Raw genomic sequence first — 17,618 nt, 5'->3', positions numbered from 1 at the left:
GCTCAACTCATGGAAACAAAGGGAGAGAGAGGAGGAGACACAAGAGAGTGGAGAAGGAAGTGACCTCTGCTAGGGCAAGTGATTTCAAGAGCAAGACCTGCATTTTTAACTTATTACTTATCGAGTAAGTCTCGTACCATCTTAACCTCTAATTTTATACTATTTTCTCTTAGTTTAAACTATTGAAAAATTAAATTCAAAAGCTTTAAGGGTTAATTTTTTACCCTATAGTAATAAAAAGGCTCTTCAGAGTTAAATTATGACTTTGCACCTTAGTTAAGCTTTAACGATAAAGTTTTAAAATTGTAAGCTCAAATTGATTAAATTTAGAGAAAGGAGATGGGTGGAAATTTAGATAGAAGCTCAATAAGGTTGTAATAAGTGATAAAAGGGTGTAAATATGTAGATGAACTTAAGATGGGTAGTTGGGGGTAATTTAATGTCTAACTATTGTAATTAGTACTTGTAGTCAATATGGCAATTGACTTTGGTGCTATTTTTATGTAGATTCACGTGGTTAGTGTGTAAATTGGGCAAAAGGAAATCAAATAAGGAAATGTACCATGGATAACCTTTCTTAAGAACAGAAGGGTTGAAGTAAACATATAGTTTGTTATATTTATTAACTATTATAACTGCGTTAAAGTAAATGTATAAATGAGTTTGATGCTTGCAAGATTTTTGATATGTTTTCTGATTTGCATGATTTAGCATTAAAAAAGGGTTTTGAAATGTTTATTCTAAAGAGATTTTAAATAAAAGCGCGCGCGTGCGCACACGCACACACGCGCGCGCGCACATAAATTCATGTGATCAGGCTAGCATTATGAGACATCCGATGTAGCATTATATTAGGATTGTTACCATAGGACATCAATGCAGTCTGACAACTCTTTAGTACCTGTGAGGGTGTAGTTAAGAGTCAATGACACCTTATCATCAATGAGTGTGAAGGGAGAAACTGTAGTTCGAAAATGGGATAAAATACCTTTGATTGGGTGTTTCTATCATTGAAGGTGTGTTTGGATTAATATGTAATTGATTCATTAGAGCTTATGGTTTCAAGTTAAGAAGTTTTGGAGGATAAGTGGATAAAGAATCATGCTAGTGGTTGTGATTGTGTGAAAATATTCAAAAGAAAAAATTTTTTTGTCTACATTTGATATATAAACTAGTACTTTGGTTTTATTTATTTATATATGGTTATTATGTTAATGAGCATTAATGAACTATTTTGATTCATGAGATTGTTATCTCATCTGTGGTTATTTATATTTTTTCATGTTCTGACTCTAGTGCTGCGAGAAGGAAAGATATGATCCAGAACTAGAGGATATCTCTTTCTAGTTGCCCATAGTAAGAAGTTGGTGTAATGAATTTATATTATATAAGTTTTGAAAATTATATATAAGTTGCCATAAGAATCTATAAATGTGCATAGTTTTGTGAATGCATATGTATATGTGACTTTTGAATTCTAGCTTGGTATGGTGTATATACATGTATTGGACATGATTGTGGTGATTTAGGCTAGGAATTAAATCCATATGCATGTGGATTGAATGGATACGTGATGAATGTGACAAGCCTGGCCAATAAAGTGAATTATGTGAAATGAGCAGTTATGCCCAAGTGTGTGTGTAGGTGATTTTTTGGCCAAATTTATATGTGTGTGTAATATTGTGTATATAATTGGTCAATCATGTGTTAGTTATTCCATTAGACGTGGTCATGGCCTTAGAAGTGACCAATAACTTGTAGTTTCAAATTGTGATGCTTAAGTGAAAGGTTTTGATTTAAAATGGTCAAAATACACTTAGGTTTTCAACTTTTAAATGAGATATTAGACTTAAATGAAATTAGTGTTATTAGTTAGATTTTGAAACACGCTTTGTGTGAACGCTTGAATCACCCCAATCAGATATTGAGGGCAAAAATAGTGCATGTTTAAAGTTCATATCAAAATTGTTGTTCTAACAGTAGAATCTGATACGTACACCATGACACACGGTACAGGGCCAACACCATGGCCCTATTTTGCATGAAATAGTTGGTTTCTTCCGTTTCATTCAAGCTGTGCATATAGAATTTTTAAGCCTTCTAAAGGTTCCAAATGTTTTAAGTTTGAATCTCAACCCTTTTTAAAATATTTTATTTGTTAATTTGAGAGTTTGAGGGTTGAATGGTAATATCAAGAGAGACATTACAATTGTCGTTTATTTCTTTAATTGTCGTGAGCATGAAACTTTGCCAAAAAGTACTATGCTATTGCTATACTTTTAGAGAAGGTCATAGGAAAAGAAGAAGAGTCTAACAGCTAATTAAATATATCTAACAGATTTTTTTATCAACCTTAATTATCAATAGGTACATTAATGAATACAGGCGTATAAGAGTTATTATGTGATTTTAAGCATTCAATTCATTACCTACTTTTTGTGATTACATTTATTGTATTGTGTGCCTCATTGGTTGTAAATATATTCTTAAAGAGAGTATTTGTAGGAGTTGTTCATTTGTTGAGCATACTATGTTCATCCATGTTTTTTTTTTTTGAAACAAAGGACTTAAATTTAGGAAACTTAATTGGGTTATATCTTTGCCTTTGTAAAAGGGAGTGATACAAACTTCAGGTCTGAAATTGTCCTTGGACAACCATAAACTTAGATTAATGGTGGTGGTATTAGTAGAGCAAAATCACAAGTGAAATTTAAGGACTAGATATAAACTTAAATGATTAGAGTTAAACTAAGATAAATATACTTCTCTCCTTTACTCTCAAATTAATTAGTAATATCATTCCTTTACTTATCTCATTTTAATTAAGCATTATTTGTTAAAAATTTTATTTGCCCAATTCACTTCCTTTTGGGCTGGCTCATTTACAAATCAAAGCAGAATATCTAACCATTGGTAACTGCATCCTTGATTCATCCAAATTTGAAAACATTTAGCTTTCCAGGTTATCCTCCCTCACAACCCACCTTGCAAAGAAGAAAACTGACGTACATCACGTTAATAATGCCACTTCATAGTACAAGTCAGTTGCATTGATTCAAGTTCTTTCATATTGAGGTAAAATCTAACTCACGTTACTAACGTTTTTTAGGTTCGTGAATGGATGAATCAAAAGTGCATTGCTGACTCATGAACCTTGACAAACCTTTTTTTATTTGGTTACCTGACAAGCTATTATTTTCATATGCCAAACATGTTTAGAGAATCAAACTAGTCAGCAGATGTCACTTGAGAACATCCCAATGTCAAATCAAGATAACAATGGTAGAAGAAAACTCCCTCAAAATTTGCATGCGTGAACAAAAGCTTTCATTCAATGTATTAAGATAGCGTAGAATTGAAAGAAGAAAATTACGACGTATGACGGACAAATTAATCCATATACAGTCTCGCTCGCTCTATATCCTCCCTAAGGTTATTGTTGTTGTTGTAGTACAATTTTCGCTCCAATTCAGGGGTCTTGTACCCAAATCCTCACCGTTCTATCACCGTCAAGGCCAGCAGAAGCAATTTTGTTCTCTGATGGGTGACAGGTAACAGATATTACAGTATCTGTGTGGCCTTCAAGTTTCTGAACCATATTTTTCGACTGGAGATCCCATAAATAAACGCAGCGATCTTCTGATCCACTGACTATATATTTCCCATTTGTCACAGAAAATGTTGAAGTTATGCAATATACTCTGTTCACGTGACCTGTATAAATTTTCAAGAACTTCCCCATTGAGTAGTTCCATAGCTTCTGCATCCAGACATTTTGTTTCCACAGGAAGAAATATAAAAGAAAATCAGCAACGTAGTAAACTACAACCCTAGACATTTAAAGCAAGAATGACAAGAACTATTTCATCAACCCCAAAACCCAAATCAATATCCCAAATATGAAAAATTCAACACCCAAATTACTAACAGAATTGATAACTAATTATTAACTCAGCTGTTCTAACATTCAGTTTGAAGGTTGACATAGATAACTATAGAAAAATAGATTTTCTGAATATATCAACAAACAGAAAATTATAATTCTGAGTTACTTGGTCTTAGCAGGTTTTACACATAGGCCCTTCAAAAGCAGCCTTCTTTCATCTATCATTACATAATAACCCTAAGGGTTCATGACTTTTCCATCTTCATCATATTATTCTGCAATTCGCTTATAAACTTGTAAAAATTCTTATCCAAATAGGCGTGCCACAACTGAAACTAAATAGGCGTGCCACACAATTAAACGTTTGAGGCATATAAACAGAAAACAGAAGGATCCCGATTAACAACATGATAATCAAGAATACTCATACAATCATACGCATGTTTTACTGCCCGCCCGCCCACTTAATAAATTACACAGATATTAGCATCAGTAATAAAACACTCAAGGTATTCTCTTGGGCAGTTGATCGACCAATCCAAATGATGGTCCATCATCGTCCACAAGATTATCGGGCAGAAGTTATGCACCAATCAAGTGGAAGGAAAAATTTCATGAAATAACAAGATTAGAGGAAAAAGCCAAACTAACCAGAGTGTCATTAAGAGTGGCAACAAGTATAAACTTGCCATTGGGCGAGAACTTGGTGAATGAGACGCCAGGAACCTTATCGTCGATCAGGGTCTTTAAGAGAGTGCCAGAGCTAGCATCCCAAATCTTACAGGAACCGTCGTGGCTGCCGGAGACGATGAGGGAACCATCTCGGTTGAAGTGCACAGAGGTGACAGGCATAGTATGACCAGTGATTACATGAATACACTTGCCTGTCTTAACCTCCCAGATCCGAATCGTTTCATCAAAAGAACCAGAGACAATGAAATTAGACTGGGGATTAAAGTTGACGCAGAAAACGACGTCGGAGTGGCCACGGAGGGTTTTAACGCATTCACCGCTAGAGGCGCCAGCATCCCAGATGCGGAGGGTTCGGTCGTCGGAGGCAGAACAAATGTAGTGAGAGTCAGAGGACCAAGCGAGGTCAGAGATGCCATCGGAGTGCCCGGTAAGATGGTGTAGGAGAGAGAACGTGGGGGAAGACCAGATGATTAGGGTTCGGTCGAGAGAAGCAGAAGCCAAAAGAGAGCCGTCGTTGGAGAATTTGACGCAGGAGACGGCACGTTGGTGAGCAGTTAGGGTTTTGAGATGGCGGTAAGGTCTGTATGGTTGGTTACTGCTGCTACTTGTGCTCGTCGCCATCTGATGCGAGACCGGAAGGAGGAAAGGGACGAGAGGGGAAAGCAGAGAGTGCAGACGCAAAAATTGGCAAATTTATTCAATCATTTAATTAATTAATTAAAAAAATAACGACAAAATCTTTTTTAAATATATAAATAATAATTAAATTTTTTCAGTCATAATTTTTTTTTATCTTTAAAAAATATTTTTATGTCATTAATAAATTAATATAAATTATTAAAAATAAATAATTTATAAGGTTGATTTAAATATTTATAATTTTTTTATATTCATAATAATATAATAATAAATAAAAAATTTAATATGTGAAATTGTGATTTACCGTTATATTATTGTGAATATAAAAAAATTATGAAATATTTAAATAAAATTTATGAATTATTTATTTTTAATAAAAATAATTTGATAATTAATATAAATTTATTAATAATAAAAAAATCTCTAGAAATTTTAAAAAAATTATGACATTTTAAAAGATTAATTTATCATTTATATAGATTAGAAAAGTTTTATTATCATTTTTTAAAATTATAAATTTAAAACTCTAATTGTGTTGTCAAGTTCGTCTCAAATTATAAGGCACTTTTAAAAAAAATTTTTTATTTTAAAATATATGACATTTTGGATATATTAAAGTTTCATTAAATACATGAATTTTAATATTATCCTTTCTCTCTCTGTAATTGATTTTTGTCTCTTTTCTTTTTAATATATTAAATTATATATATTTTAAAAATTTATATTTTTATTTTAAAAAGATAAAATTATTAAATGTATTTAACAAAATTTATTGATATGTGAGATTTTATCTAAAAGTGTTTTATAATTTAAGATGGAGGGGGTATTATTTAGAAAGCTCTAAAAATAATAATTTAAATTATAAATCTTATATTAACAAATAAATAAATAAAATTGTCAAAAAAAAAAAAGTGTGATCAAGTGCAATGGCAGAACGTGGGAGCATCACTATAGTATCACAGCAAAATTGACAAGATCATCAATACGCATTCCGAATTGTCTCAATTCGTGTTGTACTAATTTTACCATCAGTAACTTCCCATCAAACTTGAGGAAGGTTTAGTGGCAAATTGATTTTCTATGCTAAAACTTAAATGTTCATTTTACAAAAATTAATTGTTATAAGAAAATTTGTATTTAGATGAGAATTTTTTAAAGATCATTTTAGTAAACCAAAAGTTATTTAAATTATATATAATGAAAAAAAAATTAAATGTAGAACTATAAAAAAATTGATTTATCATTTATAATTTTTATTACACAAATGCTTCATATTTTAAAATATTTAAAAAATATATATGATAACTATTTTAAATAACATGAAATTTGATGTGTTAAATAATAAGAATATAGAAATTCAAAATTTAACACATTGGATAAAAATTTTATAAATAGTTTAATATATATTAATATTTAAAATTAATTGAAAAAAAAATAGCATGGCCATAAGATAGGATATCACTAGTGCTTGGATTGTTTCCGCTACGGGTCAAATGGTTTAATAATATATAAAATTTTAATATACTATAAAACATTTATATAATTTAAAAAATTAGGAAATTTATTATTTAAAAATAGTCTAAAACACCATATTATATTTATATATTTTAATATAATAGTATAAAACATCTAAACGAGGTGGATAAATTAAAATGCATTTTAATACTCTCTCTATTTTAAATTATAAGATAATTTTGGAGGAATTTAATTATTCCAAAATATAAAACAATTTTGAAAAAGGTTAGATTAATTTGTTATTCTACCAAAGGATACGTGATAGTGAGATAAAAGAAGCTTAAGAACATGAAAAATGATAGAGCCAATAAACTTGATTGCATCCCTATTTTTTTTTTTTTTGAGCAAATTGATTGCATCCCTATTGAAACGTGAAAAATATTTAGTTGAAGAATGGATGTGGTGGCTAACTAAGTTATTTAATAAGATTTTATAGTCTAAGAAAATGCCTAACAATTAGAAGAGAAACACCTTAGTTCCTATTTATAAAAATAAATGGGATATTTAAAATTATACTAACTACAAAGGAACTAAATTTATGAGTCATACAATAAAATTGTGGGAAAGAGTGAGCATGTATTGAGATTGAAGACTAGTATTTTTGAGAATCAATTTGGCTTCATGCTCGATGGGGCAATGACAGAAGTAATTTATCTACTAATAGAATTAATAAAAAAGTATAAATGTAAAGGTAAAATTTTACACATGATTTTATTGATTTGAAAAGAGCTTACGATAATGTATTGAGAGAAGCATTTTAGAGAGCCTTGAAAAATAAGAAAGCATGAGTTGTTAATACTAGAGCTATACAAGATATGTGTGAGGGATATACGACTAGTATAAGTATGTTTAGCAGTGAAACAAAAGGATTTTTCTATAACATTCATATTACATCAAAGATCATATTTGAGTCTTTATTTGTTTGATTTAGTCTTAGATATTTTGACTGAGCCTATTTAACAAGAAATTCTCAAATGCATGCTTTTCAAGAATGATATAGTTCTTATTATAGAGATAAAGGAAAAGATTAATTGTAAACTTGAATTATAAAGGAAAACATTGAAGTCAAAAGGTTTTCACCTGAATAAGAGTAAAATATAATATTTTTGTTGTAATTTTGATACGAAGTTAGTCAGTAGTGATTTAGAAGTAAAACTGAAAGATTAGATTACACCTCAAGTAAAAAAGTTTAGATATTTGGGAGTTATTATTCAACATGATAGAAAAATTAAAAGTGATATTGCACATACGATATAAGTTAAGTGGTTTAATTAAAAAAATATTAAAGGAGTTATTTGTGATTATAAAGTGCCTAATCAACTTAAAGAAAGTTTTTATCAAACTACTATAAGATCAGCTATATTATGTGATAGTAAATGTTTGACTTTAATAAAATAATAAGAGCATAAAGTTAGAGTAGTAGATATGAGAATGTTAAGATGGATGTTCAAACATGCATGTAAAGATTAAATCCAAAATGAGCACATACATGAACAAGTTAGCGTAGCACCTATTGAGAAGAAAATAGTAGAAAATTATTGGAGATGATTTGAACATGCACAAAGAAGATTACGAGAGGCACCAGTGAAAAAAGTACAATGGATAATTTTAAATCCTATTAAGAAGGATAGAGGAAGGCCAAATAAACCTCTTTTAAAAGTTATTGAACGCAATCTCTTAACAAGATTTCTAAAAGTTTGATACATGATAGATCATAATAGCATTGTACAATTCATATAACTGATCCATCTAATGGGATAAAACTTATTGCTGTCGCCGCCGTTTTCATCGTCATTATCGTCGTCGTCGTCGCAGCAGTATAATGATTAAGTGCAAAAAGCATTTTTAAAAAGTTATAGCTTTGTTTTGAAAAGGTAAATTTGTTAAATATCATTGTTCAGTTTTATTGATATGTGTAATCTTACCTTAAATTGTTTTAAAATTTAAAACAAAGGAAATATAATATAAGAGGCTGACCAATAGATGCAGAGAGGCGAATGAAAAATGATAAATGAGGGCTAATATGGTAATATAAAAAATTAACTATCTCATTAATATCCCAACACTTAAATGCACATTTCAAAACCTCTCCCAAATTTGAGCCAATCCATATTCACCCACTTTCTAAAAACACAATCATAAATCCATTTTATCTCTTTATTTTTAACCGAAACAATTTTTAACAGTCAGAAAGTTAAAAGCTGTGTTGCCAAAGGCAGCCTTAATTCTCTACTAGCAGCTTGGAGTCACATACTATACCCTTGTTATCTCGTGCTCGTTGAAGCCCTAGGCCATCAATAAAATCCCAAAATTTAGGGTTTGTTTGGTTTTTATTTTATTTTTTATTTTTAAAAATTATTTTGTAATACAATTTTTAAAATTGTTTCCAAAACAAAATAAAATGAAAATTTGTTTTGTTATGTAAATTTAAAAACAATTTTAGAATTAAAAAATAGATTGATAATAAAGGTTATAGGTGATTAATGGTGATGATTTATAATAAAAATTGATTAAGGTAATTGTAATTTTCAATAATTAAATATAGCTTATTTTAAAAAATAAAATGAAAACAACTAAAGTTGTTTCCTTTTTTTTTTGTTTTTTAAAAAACAAAATATAAAAACAGTTTTGGAGACAATTAAATAAAAAACACTTAAGCAAACATGTTTTTAAATTTTCTTGTTTTTTAAAACCAAAAATAATTTTTAAAAATAGAAAACAAACAAACCCTTAGACTTGTGGACGAAACATTTATTCTAGCCTTCTGCGAAGACCGAAATCCACAAGCAATTCTCGTCCCTAATCAACACACCGCAAAAAACCCGTATAACCTATGCTACAGAAGCTCTCTGGACTTGAACCATCCTCTCTCAAACTCTTGCCATTTCTTGAGTCTGCCCACTAGCTTCTGCCTCATGAGGAATGCAGCCCAATTCAACTATCTTTTCAAAGGGAGATGTAGGGTAGCGCCATTCCTGATTAATCAAACAAACTTCTATTCCACCATCCTCGCACGTTTCAAATTCTAGCTGCCCCCAACCATAAGCATTAAGAGATGAAAGCCCAAATAAGGAGTTTCCCGTCTGACATTTGACATACAAAGCTTAGTTCTCTCAGAGACAGCTTCCATGCTTCAGGACATGAAGCTTGATCTTCAACTTGGAACTCGACACGGGCCCAGTATATACTTAGAAAATCCCCCACTTATTTGATCAGCCTTCTTCCGATTTCAGAATGTAGTGAAATATGCCTTTGGCAACGAATTCATAGCCATTAGCATAAAACTCGATTAATAAAGGATGACCTTTCCAACAATTTTTTTCCTAAAAAAATTTAAAACATTGAGCTATCAGCCAGAAACAAACTCAGGAAAATAAAATACACTTCAAACAATCTCTCTTACAGAGAATAACATGAAGGTGGTTGCATGCATGTAGGTCCAAGCATATACATTCGCTGACAATAGATACCTGCTCATAAAAAATTTTATAGCCAATCTGCTCAGTCTCAAAACCCTTTCTAATTTTATTTTACCACGAGGGACAAATCCCTTCATACTTTGCGCCTGCCATAACATAAAGGGAGCAAGGCACAAAAACACACTCTCTCCCTCTCCTGCGCTCTTGAATATATGCATAAACATATTACTTTCCACATTTCTCATTAAGCGACAGAAGGACACCAGAAATAGATACTAGAAGGTGTCTTCAATAAACACGATGAACTGAGGGGGGAGGATTATTGGAGAGGCGTGCAACGGAGAGAACCAGGCTCCACTGCGGCAGAAAATTTACATTTCCACATAAGGAACAACTGCCGGCTATAAAACTGGATCTAAACTCCAAACATCCTGCAGATTCCAAGATCAAACGAATATCAATTTCATTGTAGGCCAGAACAAAAGTAAAGTTGCAAGAATTCAATACCCAGAAGTCCATACTCCATATCCTTATTGCTCTTCTGCTTCCCTAGTATGTACATAAAACATAAATTACAAACATTAGGTAAAGAAAGTAAAACGCATTGAATTCTGAGCGAAAAAACACTGCAAACTCAACGGAGTTTTGAAGCATCAAAGTTGTACATTTATTCTTGATGAATCAGATAGTACCAAATACTATTCCAGTTTCCTCATAATACGTGAATTGCGAGAGCCTCATTGAAGAGGATAGAAGCATGCATGCAGAGATAGAAACCAAGAAATAGTATGGCACTCAGCAGAACAACTCATTTTTTCCTGGATATACCTTCCATCAATAATGTCTATAACATAGTCAAGGCACATCAAACTTCTAATTAATGGTGGCCAAAAATCAACCAACAAAACAATGTGAACCTGTCCACAACTCACATGACCATTTCATTTTCAGCACACAGAGAAAGTGAAAGATAGTACCTAGTTCCCTAAATTATTGTCCTCTTCAATTAATGCCATACGTTGAGAATCCCCTACAGGGCCAGAAAGTCTGTCTCATCTGAACTTTCCTCACAAATCACATAGCTGGCTTCTTGACCATCCTCATTGCCACTGCCCTGATCACTATTGTAGCTGCTTTCAGATGTACTCAAACAATTTATTTCATCTGAGGTATGGCTGCTCAATTGTAATGGAAAACTCATATCACCATTCAGTTCAGCATAAAATGTCTCAATGTAACTGCAACATGATCCAGAACACAACAGCTGGCATCATTTTAGTGAGAAATAGGAAAACCAAGCCCCTGGAAATATGAAGGCTTATTAGCAGAACCATCTAACCTTCCTTCTGATGGATATTCAGCCAGCAAACACAAATCAGGCCTTGCTTCCAAAACATGCTTAAGAGGCATGATACTGTAGCAAAGAGACAATTTATATTTAAATGATATAATCACGACATAAGCCACCCTGAGAGTATATGTGTATTTACTGAAGAAAACCATTACCTAGAGTTGTAGCACCTGTGATACCAGTCCCCATCAGATGCTAAGCCTTCCCTATTGGATATGTCCTGTTTTAAGCCAATAGTAAGAACTACACGCAAAAATGAGGTCTAGCAGAATTTCAGTATTATGTCACTTAAAAAAATAAAAAATACACATTTCTATGAACCCACAAGATGTACAAGACATTTGAAATCTCCTGCGAGAATTGACGTCAACAATCTAGCAACTTCCACCTGCAACAGGTTTAAAAGGTTTAGAGGAAATAGTTTGGGAAGAAGGGAACAAATGAATATGTATTACAATCCACACCTCTTTCAGATGCATGCAGTCCCTCAAAATCAATACCTCAAGTGAATTCCCTCCATTGCTACTTCCAAGGTTTCTGAAAGATATTAGGACATAAATAAAGATATTAACACATGAATAAAATCTCAGGAGGTTTTGAGAAAATTTGTCCAGTTACAAATAGCTGACCTTAAAAAGTTTCCAGTGATTGAATAGGATGTTGAAAAATCAACATATTTTAGTTTCTGAAATCCCTGCACATGTACAAGCACCCAAATCCAGCATCGGCAACACAAAGTCACCATAATAGCAGGGAACAAACTTTAAGATGCTACAATCAAGATTTTTCCTTTTTTTCCCCTCAGGTGAGGGAGGGGGAGTGTGAATAGAAGATTGTCTAGTTATAGATGCTATATGCAGTCACATGTCAATGGGAAAAGAAGGCGAGTCAACACACACATTCTTCTACACAAGCGTGTACCTGTCTACAGAAGTAGTACTTCCAAGTTATTATTATCGAGACAAATGAAGTTTGAATGTAAACTATCAGGAACTCAGTATCATTATGATAGAGCCCAAACAGAATAGTTTATACCAAACACTGAATCTATAGTAAACATCAAAACATTTTTCTCCCCAATGGAATGAAAGGGACTCGCAATGTAAGAAAACTCACACAGAGGATACAAAGGGAAATTGCACTCAGCAAGTTCAAACTCACTAACACACTAAAACAGAAAGAGAAAATAATAAAGGAAAGAAAGATGATCTTCCTCCACCCCCCAACCAGGCATTCGAGAGGCCAATACTCTTCCTGCCACTCCCAATTTTCAAAAGACAGAACCTACCTCTCCCTGGACGAAAGAGAAGATTTAAAGATCCAAAAGTTACAAAAGACTGAAGATACCCCTAGTTGCACCTATTCCCTACGCATATACCACTTCTTTTCCCCTATGGCCAGGAACCTCAAGATAGTTCTCTTATCCACTTTCCTACCCTATTTCCCTTCCCATAGATTCTGCTATAGGCCATAGGAAATTATTTGTAAATCTGCCCTGAATCTTCAGCTCTACCACATTATAAAAAATGTCAGACAAATTATCAAGACTAAAAATGGACACCAACAGACATTAACAGAGGTTCAAGCAGGGTAGCAGTGCATGAAAGAAACACAGTGAAGTGCAAATCACGAGCTTGACTTAAAGAGTCATTCCCTTCACAACTCTGCCCTCACCCCTTCTTACCTGGCAGATGTCTTCACACAATTAATAAGAAAAATCACGAAATAAAAAGTGTATATTGAGGGGGGGGGGGAACATATACCGTTTACAGAGTAAACTTACTAAAAGATAATTATTATCCAAGATTCACCAGAAACTGCCATATTTAACCAAAATGTCATAAATCTCTAACACACCCACAAGGCAAGAGCATTGGAAGCATGTGCACATGTTAGTTTATTCGTGCTTAATCAACATGGTATGTGGAATTTCGTACAGTTCTTGGGAACATACCTTAAGCAGTATACGGACTTTACAATCATGTAACTTAAACCCTCTAAGGGACAAAGAAATTAGATGGGGACAACTGTTAACAAGAAGAATGCAGGTTGGCGTTTTCAAACTGTCATCTCTGCCTAATAAGAAAAAAATCAAAAATAGATAAGTGAATATCTGTGAATGCAGAGATCCTTAAAAGTCAAAATCCAGCTGGAAACATACGATACCTGTTTTTGAAGACTCAAAAAACAAACGCTCAATCAAGTGGCAGTTCGTACTCACTGTCATTAATGTTTGCCTCAGTTCTACATGACTACCAGACAAAAAGCAAAGCAATCACTATCAATAATGTTATAATTCGTAAGCAACCTTTTTTAATCATAAGAAATAGAATAGTGTAAAATCAGGTAAAATACCAATACTGGTACTTATAAAATGATTATTTGGACAAAATTGGATACTTGAGAAGTTTTACCAAGAAAATTCAAGTGCAGCTGATCCCTTTCAAATTTTACACTATGGAATCAAAATATCAAAATTTAATAATATTACTAAATAAATTGTAGTCACAAAATAGCTTAGTTCCAGCAAAGGATTTTCACTCTGATTATGCTAATTGAATTTAATTAAGTATGTTGAATTCTAATAGAAAAGAGCAACAAGTTTAAACTAAATCAACTACATTTGAAGTCTCTAGGTTAAAAGGTTCAAGAAATGGATTTCCAGCCCACTTATGCCAGATGGAATTTAATAAGAGAGACAATAAGAGCTTACAGTCCAACTATTTCCAGGTCAAGTAGAGAAGGGCAGGCCGCTAATGCCGCACAAAGGGATGCATTGTCGATTCTTTCAATATTGTACAAGTGCAACTTTCTCAGAAGAGTCCTGCAAAAAGAAAATCTGACAGTTTATTTTAAAAAAATCCAAAGAAGAAGGCTCAAGTCTAACCCACCATACCCTGGAGCACCACCACATCCGTTTAAAGGGCTTAAACAGGATCTAGTAAGAATGGATGACTCTCTCCCTTGCCGAGATCTCTTGTCATTCCATGAAAAGTTAGATACATCCACGATGGCATTTCTGATGGTATAAACCAATGGCTGACAGGATCCTGGCGATGCGTGAGCACCAGCAACTACACCGAGCCTAAGAGACCTATCAAAAGTTTAAAACAACCAAAATAAACGCACAGAAAATGAGAATTAGGGAAAAGACATAATAATGCAAATCATACACAAGAAATTAGAATCAGGTTAAATGACCAACAAAAGTTCTTTTCTTTTCCTTTTGAAAAATCAGAGACTATGAAACTTATATTGTAAAAGTACACAGAGGATTGAATTTAAACCATTAACACACCACATTCTAACAGGAACTAAAATTTAGAGGTAGGAGGAAGTAATATAACATTAGAGATGAGTCGCTTATAAATTATGAGCGCCAATGCAGATAAGAGAGAACACCCAAACAAATAAAGTATGTCAAACCCATTTCCTGTTTTAGCTCACTATAAGAAAATATAATAAATCCTTTTTAATCATCTTCGACTCCTCAGTAAATTAAAGTTAACATGCTAACAAAAGTAATTGTAGCATTGATAGAACCAGACCGCTACAAAAGTTCATACCTTAAGGCCTTTCCAGCTCGCTGAATCATCGTGGAAACTACTGCATTGTTAACCTTGGGAACAAGTGTTGTCAAATCAATGTTTTCATAGCACAAAGGATCCCTGGCACATTTGTTGAACATAGAACAAGTAGCTGCTGCATAGCATAGGCTCTGGGTATCAAGCAAAGAAAACACCTGAACAACACGAGGCATGGCAAATGATCAACACCCATAAAGCATACTTCCTTATACAAAGCATGTTAAAAACATATGAAACCGGGGTACAAATATGCGCGCGCGCGCGAACCGCTTCTTCCTCCAGAAAGACTATCATGGACAAAAGCATTAGCTCTACTAAACAATAATCATCATTTCTATTCAAAAGAAGTAAATAACCAAAGAGTCATGTATTTTGCGTCCTCATGGCTTCGATAATCAGAAGACCCGAAAATATTATTAGAAGTATATGTGTGCGTATGCACAGTAGCATACAATCACATCGCTGGCAAACCCACACGTAAAATTCCAACATCGTTTTAACCGACTCAAAAATAAATCATAAAGTGTCGCGGAAAAACGGGACATCTTTAGACTTTGCCACATGAAATAGAAATGAAATATCTGCATCTAGGGAAAGCGAGGAATAGTAGAATAAAGTGACTTCAAATAATACTCGTAATGACCAAGATGCTATGCTCAGGTTACAAAGTAGGAAAATCTTCCAGCCAAGCAGAAGTGGAAGTTGCCAGTCAGATCGAAGGAAATCTGATGTACAACAAAGTCGCCATGGAAAACAATAAAATCATCGTAATGCAACGAGGTACTATAATCAAATTCACAGGCAAAAGGGAAGAGGAGAGGAATAATGAAAAGAAATAATTAACATGCAACAAACATTTCCTGAAATCAAAGACGAATATCAAATAGAAAGAAAATTAAAATCCAGAGAGGGACGCAATCAACCACAGAAGATAAGCAGGACATACTTTGACGGTAAGGTCAGGAGGGAGGGGCCAAACAAAAGAATTGTGCTTGGAGGCTCGCTTTCGGGAAGAGTGCTTGGCAGCATCAAGAAGCATGGATCCCATATGAAGGGCGCGATTGATGAGAATGGTCTGATCGGCATCGGTGGGCAATGAAGAGAGAAGCCTCTCCAAGGAGAGATCCAGGGAGAGGGAAGGGAATTCGGAAAGGCGGAGGAAATCTTCGAGGAGCTGATCCACCTGGTTGAGGTTTTGAAATCTAGGGTTCTGGTTTGGGGGAGGACAGGGACGCTTGGCCATTGACGAGGAGCGGCTGTTCACAGGAGTATCCATTGCTGCAAGCTTTAGCGGGAGGTGGTGCGTGAAGGACGCTATTATCAGACTGAATAGTATTTCACTCCGCCACAGCCCACAGCCAGAGGGAATCCATCGGAGCGCCAAGTGTTTGTGTGCCTGAGGCCACGTGGTGGATTATCAACAAGGCTTGCGCGCCTGCATATCCTCGCCATTTTCCTCGTCCCTCTCTGCTTATAGTTCCTTCTTTCGTCGTTTTTTCTCCATTTATCCTGAAATCATAAGCAAAATCAAACCAACGACATTTTATTTACATGAGAGCTATCAACAATGAACATTGATTTAGTTGATAAAAATTTAATTAATAACCTATAAAATTATGAAATTAAATTTTACTATGTCAGTGTGAAAATTTTTATTAACAGATAATTTATAAATACATTTGTAAATAGTTTTTAAATCTAAAAGCATGCTTTGACGTAATAAATTCTTAGTATAATATTCAATACATTTACTTTATTAATTTATACTATTTTGAACCATGATCACTTAAATGGTTTAAGGAAACTATTTCTTTTTTTTTTACTTAAAACATCCAATATCTTGAACTTGCCATATATTGAATTAAGGAAACTTGATATAAACTAGATTAATTTGAATCAAGCTATAATGTTTTCAAGTAAAAATTTTATGACCAAAGATATTGCATTCTCAAGGCTCGACACAACCTTTGACTAAACTTGTATGGTTTTTTTTTTTTATTAACTGAATCGAATGGATAGAAAACTATTTTATTCTTCAACATAATTTGAATTTATTTCAAATGATTTAAACAACTTAAACTTATTTAAAATAATTTATTTCTTCCCATATTAAAAATAAAATTCTGAATTTCTTATTCATGGCACTATTTGGTAAAGCTTTTCACATCCCAAAAGTACTTTTTCACTTTTAGGATGTGAAAAGCTGTTTCGGATAATTTTTTGAGAGCAAACTGACTTTGAAACAAGACTTTTGAAATGGGTTGAAATGTGGAATTTTCAAAGCTCTATCTGGTATCCTTTCAAACGTAAATGTGACCATCAGAGCATTAATGACTAGTACCAAATTTTGTATTTGACCATAATTCCCTCAATTATTTGCATTCTTCTCCTGCAACCAAGCTTGTGTTTCACACTTTTACTGTCACTCCCATCTTTGCTTGAGCTCTCTCATCTCACTCCTTCGTATGTCCTCGGCATCTCCTCCATTGTCTAGTCACAAATTGGAGTTGAGTCCCTCTATTTCTTCC

At 33.3% G+C, this 17,618-nt stretch overlaps 2 protein-coding genes across 9 annotated transcripts; both read right to left on the bottom strand.

Annotated features, from left to right (window-relative positions):
• Nucleotides 1–3,280: 3,280 nt before the first annotated feature.
• Nucleotides 3,281–5,239, bottom strand: LOC129287246 (COMPASS-like H3K4 histone methylase component WDR5B). The gene is made up of 2 exons (XM_054923441.1): nucleotides 4,538–5,239; nucleotides 3,281–3,760 (listed from the first exon to the last, which is right to left on the bottom strand). Exons 1-2 carry the CDS (start codon nucleotides 5,198–5,200, stop codon nucleotides 3,470–3,472), a joined length of 954 nt encoding a protein of 317 aa, XP_054779416.1. The 5' UTR covers nucleotides 5,201–5,239; the 3' UTR covers nucleotides 3,281–3,469.
• Nucleotides 5,240–9,386: 4,147 nt separating this feature from the next.
• Nucleotides 9,387–16,578, bottom strand: LOC129313839 (F-box protein At4g02760-like). Of its 8 annotated transcripts, none has more exons than XR_008594052.1 (14): nucleotides 16,037–16,577; nucleotides 15,070–15,245; nucleotides 14,400–14,597; nucleotides 14,217–14,327; nucleotides 13,670–13,755; nucleotides 13,458–13,579; nucleotides 12,133–12,197; nucleotides 11,968–12,040; nucleotides 11,829–11,891; nucleotides 11,659–11,723; nucleotides 11,492–11,566; nucleotides 11,130–11,327; nucleotides 10,660–10,701; nucleotides 9,387–10,583 (listed from the first exon to the last, which is right to left on the bottom strand). XR_008594052.1 is itself a non-coding variant. In XM_054957251.1 (12 exons), exons 1-12 carry the CDS (start codon nucleotides 16,364–16,366, stop codon nucleotides 11,183–11,185), a joined length of 1,572 nt encoding a protein of 523 aa, XP_054813226.1. In that variant the 5' UTR covers nucleotides 16,367–16,575; the 3' UTR covers nucleotides 9,387–11,182. The 8 variants fall into 8 exon arrangements, 2 of the variants coding, with proteins under 2 accessions (XP_054813226.1, XP_054813242.1); XR_008594051.1 differs by having other exon boundaries at nucleotides 10,674–10,701; nucleotides 11,130–11,390; nucleotides 16,037–16,576; XR_008594048.1 differs by having other exon boundaries at nucleotides 10,818–11,390; nucleotides 16,037–16,575.
• Nucleotides 16,579–17,618: the final 1,040 nt, after the last annotated feature.

Source organism: Prosopis cineraria, unplaced genomic scaffold (assembly GCF_029017545.1).
Source record: "Prosopis cineraria cultivar Desert tree isolate PC_DT_omini unplaced genomic scaffold, ASM2901754v1 PC1, whole genome shotgun sequence".
Lineage (NCBI taxonomy): Eukaryota > Viridiplantae > Streptophyta > Magnoliopsida > Fabales > Fabaceae > Prosopis > Prosopis cineraria.
This window is presented reverse-complemented; position numbering and strand designations above follow the sequence as displayed.

Excerpts from the sequence above, each read along its gene's own strand:
- LOC129313839 (XM_054957251.1), bottom strand. The coding sequence starts at position 16,366 with ATGGATACTCCTGTGAACAGCCGCTCCTCGTCAATGGCCAAGCGTCCC. Across the intron at positions 11,724-11,828 it reads TCAAATGTCTTGTACATCTT|GACATATCCAATAGGGAAGG; the intron begins GTGGGTTCATAG and ends GGCTTAAAACAG. Across the intron at positions 11,567-11,658 it reads CACAGGTGCTACAACTCTAG|TATCATGCCTCTTAAGCATG; the intron begins GTAATGGTTTTC and ends TCTTTGCTACAG.
- LOC129287246 (XM_054923441.1), bottom strand. The coding sequence starts at position 5,200 with ATGGCGACGAGCACAAGTAGCAGCAGTAACCAACCATACAGACCTTAC. Across the intron at positions 3,761-4,537 it reads CCACTCTTAATGACACTCTG|AAGCTATGGAACTACTCAAT; the intron begins GTTAGTTTGGCT and ends GTCTGGATGCAG.